The following is a 9,957-nucleotide window of genomic DNA, read 5'->3' as shown; positions in this document are numbered from 1 at the left end:
AGCCCTGGCTGTACTGGAACTCACTTTGTAGACCAGGCTGGCCTCGAACTCAGAAATCTGCCTGCCTCTGCCTCCTGAGTGCTGGGATTAAAGGCATGTGCCACCACTCCCGGCTGTGATAATCATTCTTAAAACAGCAGATGAAAATATTGTTCTATACATTTGACCTGGCTAGGTTCCTGTATTAGATGGCATTGGTCAAATGTGTCAGACATCTAGGCAAAAGGTGAGAAAATATTTGAGGTGATGTATATGGATATGGAGGTCAGTCTCACCATATAGATTTTATATCACACATATGGGATATTGCTGACATTCCTTTTTTTTTTTTTTCAACTACTACAGTGTTATCTCTTTGTGTGTCACACAATGATGGCTCTAAGATTCTGGAAGAAATATGTTTAGGTATTTGACTTTTATACGTCTCATGAAAATATTTTGTAACAAGGAACTGTAGACTACTGAAAGCATGGACCCAGGGAATCATACAGTTGTGAAGGAATTCATACTCCTTGGCTTAACAGAAAATCCCGATTGGCAGATTCCTCTCTTTTTGCTTTTCAGCATAATTTATTTAATCATTTTTGTGGGTAACTGGGGAATGATCTTCTTGATCTGGTTGAATGCCCACCTTCATACCCCAATGTACTTCTTTCTTAGTAACCTCTCTTTCTGTGACATCTGCTACTCTAATGTCATTGCTCCTAAGATGCTCATCAATATCCTATCAGAACACAAGTCTAGTAGACTCCTTTCCTGTGTTCTGCAAAGTTTCTTTTTTATGGTGTATGCAACCACAGAAGCCATCCTCCTGTCTATGATGGCTTATGATCGCTATGTGGCAATTGCAAACCCCTTAATGTATACAGTTATTATGACATTAAGCATCTGTATTAGCATGGTTCTTGCATGTTACTTGTGTGGCATCATTAATTCCCTGACTCACACAATAAGTCTACTGAGATTGGAATTCTGTGGTCCCAACGTTGTGAATCACTTCTTCTGTGATGTTCCTCCTCTTTTGAAGCTTTCATGTTCTGATGCACACATCAATGAGATTCTGCTTTTGGTCTTCTCTGGAGTGATTGCTATTTTCACTTTCATCATTGTCATGGTGTCCTATATCCACATTATCATTGCCATTCTGAAAATCCGCTCAACTGAGGGGAGGCGTAAAGCCTTCTCCACTTGTGCCTCACACCTGACAGCTGTGACATTATTTTATGGTTCTGGCGCATTTAGCTATATCCAGCCCAGCTCTCAGTACTCCATGGAACAGGAAAAAGTCTCTGCTGTGTTTTACACCTTGGTCATCCCTATGTTGAATCCTCTGATTTACAGCCTGCGGAACAAGGATGTGAAGGAGGCAGCAAAGAAGTTGATTTGTAGGTAGAGTAACACCTCTTGAACCTGTCATTTCTCTAGCTTTGAAAACTTGATGTTTATTGAATTGCCTCTGAATCCCTGGCATGAAGTCTACTTGATTGTTATAAATGATCTTTTTGATATGTTTTGGGATTTGGTTTATGAGACTGTTATTGAGTATTTTTGCTTCTATATTCATAAGTGAAATTGGTCTGAAATTCTTTCTTTGTTGGGTCTTTGTGGTTTTTTAGGTATCAGAGTAACCATGGCTTCATAGAATGAATTAGGTACTGTTCCTTCTGTGTTGGGGATTTGACTTGTGTTTACAAGGGAATTTGCAAACCTAATTAAGTCAAACCAAAAAGATCACTTACCATGAGCAAGTAGACTTCATCCCAGGGATGCAGAGATGGTTTAATATACAGAAATCTGTCAACATAATCTACTATATAAACAAACTCAAAGGAAAATATCACATGGTCATCTCATTAGATGCTAAAAAAGCCTTTGACAAAATAGAATTCCCCTTCATGTTAAAAGTCTTGGAGAGATCAGGAATTCAAGGCACACACCTAAATTTAATGAAAGCACCAGCAAACGAATAACCAACAGCATTTTAAATGGAGAAAAACCTGAAGCAATTCCACTAAAATCAGGGACAAGACAAGGCTGCCCACTCTCTCCCTATGTATTCAATTTAGTACTCAAAGTTTTAGCTAGAGCAATTATATAATCAAACTTACATTGATAAAATTTATCAATCACCTATAAGAATTAGATACAATTTTAAAGCAAATATATTTGAGTAAATTTTATTAAATATTATATCTCAGAAAAAAAATCTTACAAATTTCTAATGGCATGACTTTTATGGATCCTCTCTCTCATGTCTATATAAAGTTGAAATTATTGTCTGTCAGTTTGTTTATAAATTTAATAGTGTGCTAAATGTCTGCATAAATATAAAGTTCAGTCTTTATAGTTTTACATAAATAACTTTTTTGAAATTGGTGCATTGTTTCAAATGCTGTGATATACAAATTTATCTAGCATATGGAAGTAAAATTTCTTCCTAGCAGAAGGAAAGAAAAAGAATATTTCGAGTTTAACACAATATAGCAGTTTGTTGTTGTATGTTGCTTTAAAGTAAAGATGTCATTAATATCTGATAATGACTACTAAACAAGATCCTGAGATATAGGCCAAGTAAAGGGTAAAACCAAATACTGTTTTTCTACTTAAATGATATAGCAATAAAAATATACTCTTGAAAACATCCATTATACTCATAAGTTAGTGCCTTGATCAGCTATCTATAGAGGAGCTTCCCCCTGAATCAGATGGGAGTTCCTGGCCACCCCATCTCCATTCCCATTTGACTTAGAGAGGGTGCTTTCCCATTCACCCACACACCCCACTAGTATCCCCCTTCAGTGTGGCATCAAGTTTTCAAGTTTCTACAGGATTAAGTGCATCCTTTCCCACTGAAGCCAGAGAAGGCTGTCCTCTGCTATATCTATAGCAGGGATCATGAACCAGCTCATGGCCAACCAACTCTTTGGTTGGTAGCTTAGACTCTGAGAGCTCTGAGGGGCCTGGGTTAGTGATACTGTTGTTCTTCCTTTGGGGTTTCAGTCCCCTGCAGCTCCTCAGTCCTTCCCCTAACTCTTCCATAAGGGTCGCAACCTTAGTCCAACGGTTGGTTGTATCTGTACAGTCTCAGTCAGCCGCTGGCAAAGCCTCTCTAGGCTCCTGTCTGCAAGCACAACATGGCATCAATAGTAGTGTAGAGGTTTGTTGCCTGCACGTAGAATGGATCCCAAGTTGGGCCAGTCACTGGATGGCCTTTCCTTCAGTTTCTGCTCCATTTTTGTCCCTGAATTTTCTTTAGACAGGACAATTCTGGGTCAAGAATTTTGAAGATGGTTGTGTGACCCCATGTCTCAAATCATGGCCATCTCTAACTATTGGATATGGTCTCTGAGTGAAATAACACAGACTCAAAAGGACATACATAGTATGTCCTCACTGATAATTGGATAGTAGCCAAGAAGTTCAACATAACTATGATACAACTCACAGATTATATGAAGCTTAACAATAAGGAAGGCCCAAGTGCAGATACTTCAATCCCACTTAAAAGAGCTTTAAAACTTATAAAATACCACACACTGCTTAGCACAATCAGAATGGGTGTTCCTAGGAAACGCTGTATGTCCTGAGGATATTATGCACTTGTGTTTTGCTCTGTATGTTGTACTTGCATCACCCCTAATCAATATGTTGAATGACAACTCTAAATGATCTTTCAACCCCTCATTGGGAAATTTTATTGCACCTACAATATTAGTTATTGGACTTTTTCAAGCATTGCAGCTGAAGCAGATTAATAATTCAACTGCCATCCTTAGAAAGAATTTGGAGATGTAGATTGTTAGAGAAGTTAGAGTGGGTTTGATGTACAAAATCTAATTCAACAATTTAGATTTCATAAAGACATACTTTGATTCTTAAGTGAGGGTTGTTTTTAATGTCAGAGGAAAAGAACGATGGCAACCAGTCGACCACTGTCTGACATGACTCCTGCTAAAGCTGGACTTCTGATCAAGATGATGATTATTCTCTTGCACTGATTATTGCAGTCAGCCCCATAATTTGATTTAATAATAATAATAAACCTGTTACTGTATAGATGTGCATCCTAAAGTTTTAAAGTAGAAATAACTTTTAAAGATAAATAATGAAATAATTGATCCTTTCCTTGTGTACTGGCTAGTTTTGTGTCAACTTGACACAGCTGGAGTTATCACAGAGAAAGGAGCTTCAGTTGAGGAAATGCCTCCATGAGATACAACTGTAAGGCATTTTCTCAATTAGTGATCAAGGGGGAAAGGCCTCTTGTGGGTGGGACCATCTCTGGGCTGGTAGTCTTGGGTTCTATAAGAGAGCAGGCTGAGCAAGCCAGGGGAAGCAAGCCAGTAAAGAACCTCTCTCCATGGCTTCTGCTTCAGCTCCTGCTTTCAGAGCTGCTTGAGTTCCAGCCCTGACATCCTTGGTGATTAACAGCAATGTGGACTATGTAAGCTGAATAAACCCTTTCCTCCCCAACTTGCTTCTTGGTCATGATGTTTGTGCAGGAATAGAAACCCTGACTAAGACACCTTGTAACCACACATTAGAGACTGCCAATAAGAAAACCTAGATGAGAAAAATACTTTGATTGTTTCTACTTCGTTAATCTATGACAAGCTGCTTAATTAAAAATGTATGTGGGTTCCTAGGAACAATATTATTTTATCCATAATACATAAAACCTTTGATAATGTGACTGTGTTGGATAAGATATTGTTTTCTTATGTATACTCATTGTAATCATTCACTAGAAGAAAATTATAATGTAATCATAGAGTATTTTGTAGTCCTTCAAAGATATTTCTGAGATATACTCACTCTGAGAGAAAAATAAAATCATTGGAACTTTGCTCCATGCATCAAAAGTATATGCATGTGTATGTATATAGTTATATGAGCTTTGTTTCATAGACCCAATGTGTAAATGTGTGTATGCATGTATGTATGTATGCATGTACATATATATTTATGTATGCATGTGTATATGTGAAGTTGTTGGAGCTTGCTCAGTGGACACTTGCTTCATTCATCAACTGTATATTGTGTGTGTATGACTCTTTCACCCCGTTTTCTTGACAGCCACAAAGACGAAGAGTTACATCACTCACGATGATATTCTTAAGATCCATCTGTTTGCCTGCAAAATTCATGATGTCTTTCTTTTTAATAGCTGAATACTACTTCGTTGTATTGTGTATGTATAATTAACATATATATTAATTATATAACATATTAATATATAATATAATAAATATGTTATATTATTAATATATTAATATAATATTAATATATAATAAATTATAGTGTATATATAGTTGTTTCCAGTTTCTGACGATTACAAATAAAAATGATTTGAATACAGTTGAGCAATTGTCCCTGTGGTACATTAAATATAATATAGTGAAACTTGAACCCATTAATACAGGAGATAACTTCCTGTACAGAACACCAATAGCTCAGTCTCTAAGATCAACAATTGATAATTGGGACCTCATAAAACTGAGAAGCTTTGATAAGACAAAGGACATAGTCAATAAGATACAACATCAGCCTACAGACTAGGAAAGTATCTTCACAAACCCTATAACTGACAGAAGGATAATACAAAAAAAATTTATTAAGAACTCAAGAACTTAGATACCAACAATTCAAATAACCAAATTTTAAAAATCGTGTACAGAGGTCCTGATCATCAAGAACAGTGGTGAGTTTTGGTAATGATTTTATTAAGTTTGAAACCTTTTATATTCCAATGAATTCTTCTGTTCCCCAGGTAGATACTGTCTTGCTCTACATTTTGTTTCTTGTATGTGTAAGAATTTTAATTAAAATAATTTGCCCCCTTTATAAAAATGGTAGAGAGTTAAGACAAGAATTCTCAACAGAGGAATCTCAAATGACTGAGAAGCACTTAAAGAAATGTTCAATGTCCTTAGTCACCAGGGAAATACTGTGACCCTTTTAAGGTTATCTGTGTTTCTATTGTAATTTTACCATGAAATCACGGGATGAGGAAAGGTTAAGGCTTAACAGTGGTTGCTTTCTGTCAAATTGACAAGGGTTAGTCATATTACAAGTCTTCAAATTTCAACATTTTAGAAGTCCAAGAATTTTTAACTGTGCACTCCCGCCAAAGAAAATTTTAAGTTATATAGTTCTCATTTGAAGGTCAATGCGTATACCCAACTTTTCTAGTGATCTTGCTATCCAACTCTCTCAATTCTTAACATAGTTTTGTAACAAGAAACCTGCTGTAGTATCCCATTTCTCCCTGACCCCATCCGCAACAGACCACAATAATTTCTCTAAAATTTCTCCTACCAATACATTCCATTATCCTAGCCACCAACACCAGAAGTCAACTTCAGGTTAGTTACTGAGTTTTTTTTTTTCATATTGTTTCTTTTGATTTATGTACTTTCTAAGTTGAGAAACCTGGAAATGTTCCTTCTGATCCATATAACTCCCAAATTCCATAGACCTGTGTATTTCTTCCTTCTCTGTCTGAACACTTAACTTTCATGAACACATGTAGTATTTTAAATTTACCACTTTATGTTACATTAGCCACACAAATATTGATGGATTCAATTCAATTCAATTGATGATTGACCAGGAGATATTCACTGGGAACATACTAGCTGAATAGAACAGGTAAAGAGGTAAGCTAACTAAAGTCTTTCACCATTCATTCTTCCCTTCCAAATGTAACTACTCAATCTGGATGCTATTTCTGAAGCAGAGCACCAGCTAAAGTGCTCCATCCACAATTTCTGTGTATCCCACAGACCATTCCTTCCTATTTTTCATTCCCTCATTATTTGAAGTAAGTCCCAACTCCAGCAGAGACCCTTCACCTCTGTAGGCCATGCCTGACATAAAAGCAGGTAGGTTGCCTGTAAGACCTTCTATTCTTCCTGTTTTCCCCTAGATCCAATCTTCCATTCTCACCCCTACCTCTGGAGCAGAACACCTATGATAGCTTTTCTGTCTCTCTGATCTCATCTCATGTGGATACCACAGATTTTACCATTCTATTATTCTTCCCTTAATTTCTGGCTTTGTTGCAGTTCACAATAGCAGCAGGCACTGCCTGTTAGCCCAAGGGCTTTTACTCCCAAGACAACAAGGAAGCTACAGGTGATATCATGCTGAAAGAAAGATGAAATTTCAATAAAGTACTCAGAAATTGCTGGTTGTTTGTGAGCCTAGAGGCTGCCTGGGGCTGAGAAAGAGAAAAACAAATCTGGGTATGCCCCATAGTTAAAACATTCCTGGGAACATCTTGACCATAAGATAAAGGAGAATGTGAAGACATAACAGGGCTATCTGAACTGAGTCAACAACTCACAGAACTCTGACACCCTGCACGTACATGTAATTTTTCTGCTGATGTTTGAATAAGCCAATAGTGTGTTGCTATGCTGAATTCCACACCCCTAAGCCCCTTAACCCATAACAACCCCTAGCTTTTGAGCTTCGTGGCCAACATTCTTTATCTCCTGTGTGGGATGCATGTCATTCCGGAGCTCCATAATTAAACGTCCTCATGTAATTACATCAAGAGATGGTCCTTCGTGATTTTTTGGGTGCACGCCGAATCGGGAATTGGGTTGGGGTTTCCTCACTAGGTCTAACAATGCCCCTCCTACTGTTCCTGATATCTGCCACACAGTATCTGTAGAAGGAAACCTGATGTTGTATCCTTTTCCCACTTGAACCCTTCTCAAATGGATCACAAGACCTTCAACTTCAACATTCCTTCTCCCAAAACAGCCCAGTATCCAAGTCTCTAACACCAGCAGGCACTCCCTATGAGCATGTTAGTTGAGTATGCTAGGAAAACTGGCAACACATAGGAAGGACACCTTGTGAAAATCGAGAGTGGAAACAGAAACCTTATAATAAAACACCTAAAAAACACATCAAAACCAGAAGCCAGCACCTAGATCTATAATCATTTCCCATACAAGAGGACAGCATAAAAATTCAACCAATATCAAATATCTCTCCACTAGAACTCAGCTATCCTGTCACAGCAGGCCCTGACTATTTTAACACAGTTATGGTCAATGACTCTCCTAATTTATTGGTCTCTGCCTCCCAAAGGCTAGGATTTAAATGCATTCCATATTTTCTGGCAACTTTCTTTTTTAAATATATGTTCAGTGACTTGAGAACTCAATTTCTCATACTAGCAAGAAAAACATTTTCCTTACTGAGCCAACCACTGAAATGATCCTTAGACATTTATTTACTTATTTATTCATTCTTTCATTTACTTAATAATGGATTTAAGGGCTGCATGAATGCCTGAAGGTCAGAAGAAGACATCAGATCCCATTATTCATGGTTATGAGAGGCTAAGTGAGAACTGAACACAGTATCTTTTAAAATGCAACTAGTGCTCTTAATTGCAGAGCCAACTCTCCAGTTCCCATTCCTTAGACATTTTCTTTCTTTTCTTTTTTATTATTTCATTTATTTCCATTCCAGTCATTGCCCCTGCTTCTCCGTTACCCCTCCCACAGTTCCTCATCCACTCTTCCCTCTTTCCTCGAAGAGGGTAATCCCCCGACATGAGGTTTCTCCTTTCCCTGGGGCTTCAAGTCTCTCCAGGATTAAACACTCCTTCTCTCACTGAGGCCTGACCAGGCAAACTCTGCTATATTTGTGTCAGGTGTCTCAATCTAGTCCTTGCATGCTCTTGGTTGGTAGCTCAATCTTTGGGAGCTCCCTGGGGTCTGGGATAGTTGAGATTGCTAGGCTTCCTTTGGGGTCACTCTTCCCTTCAGCTTCTTCAATCCTTCCCCTAATTCAACCATAGGAATTCAGTTCAGTGGTTGAGTAGGAGTTCTGCCTCAGCCAGCTGCTGTTAGGGCCTCTCAGAAGACAACCATTCCAGGCTCCCATTTGTAAGCACATCATAGCATCTGTAATAGTGTCAGGTCTTGGTGCCCTCCCATGAGATAGATTCCAAATTGGGCTGGTCATTGGCCTTTCCTCAGTCTTTTCTCCATTTTGTCCCTGCAGTTATTTTAGGCAGAGACAGTTCTGGGTGAAAAATTTTAACTGTGTGTTAGTAACCCTGTCCTTCTGATTGAGGCCCCCTATCTACTGAAGCTGGACTCTTCAAGATCAATTTCTCCAATGTTGGGCATTTTGGCTAAGGTCATCCCCATTGAGAAACTCTCTAAGGAGAGTCTCTTGCCTCCCTGATCTGGTACTTTCTAGAGAGTATACCCACCTACCCCCTCCCCCATGTTGCATATTCCCATTCATTCTCTTGGCCCTCTGGGCTTCTCTTCTGTCACCTCAAGCTCCCAGCCCAAACATGATTCTGTTCCCCCTTTTCCCACCTCCTCCCTTCTCCCACCCAGGCTGCCCCCTCCTTGTGCTTCCCATGATTATTTCCTTCCCCCCTCTAAGTGGAATTGAATCATCCTCACTTCGGTATCTCAGTTTGTTAAACTTCTTATGGTCTGTGGGTTGTATCCTAGGTATTCTGTAATTTTGCTAATATCCACTTAGTGTGTACATACCATGCATGTCCTTTTGGATCTGGGGAACCTCAATCAGGATGATAATTTCTAGTTCCATCCACTGTCAGCAAAATCCATGATATCATTCTTTTTAATAGCTGATATCACAATGATGTAATAGTACACATAAGCAATCCCCCAAATTCCACCAAAGGACTCCTACAGCTTATCAATTACTTCAGCAAAGTGGTAGGATATAAAAACTAACTCAAATCAGTAACCTTCCTTTACACAAATGATAAACAGGTCGAGAAAGAAATAAGTGAAACAACACCCTTCACAATAATCACAAATAGTATAAAATATATTAGTGGAACTCTTACTGTCTTAGTCAGGGTTTCTATTCCTGCACAAACATCATGACCAAGAAGCAAGTTGGGGAGGAAAGGGTTTATTCAGCTTACACTTCCATACTGCT

General features: G+C 38.4%; 1 protein-coding gene across 2 annotated transcripts in view; it reads left to right on the top strand.

Moving 5' to 3' along the window:
• LOC110290241 (olfactory receptor 1052-like) overlaps positions 1 to 1,393 on the top strand; it is an 8,740-nt gene extending 7,347 nt beyond the window's left edge. Inside the window, exon 2 of one of the 2 annotated variants that reach the window (XM_021156742.1) lies at positions 480 to 1,393. In XM_021156742.1, the coding sequence (XP_021012401.1) occupies positions 480 to 1,393 (914 nt within the window). Of the gene's footprint in view, positions 1 to 469 lie in introns of those variants that run through there. The other variant, XM_021156740.1, reaches the window with a different exon arrangement.
• The last annotated feature ends 8,564 nt before the right edge of the window (positions 1,394 to 9,957 follow it).

Source organism: Mus caroli, chromosome 2 (assembly GCF_900094665.2).
Source record: "Mus caroli chromosome 2, CAROLI_EIJ_v1.1, whole genome shotgun sequence".
Lineage (NCBI taxonomy): Eukaryota > Metazoa > Chordata > Mammalia > Rodentia > Muridae > Mus > Mus caroli.
This window is presented reverse-complemented; position numbering and strand designations above follow the sequence as displayed.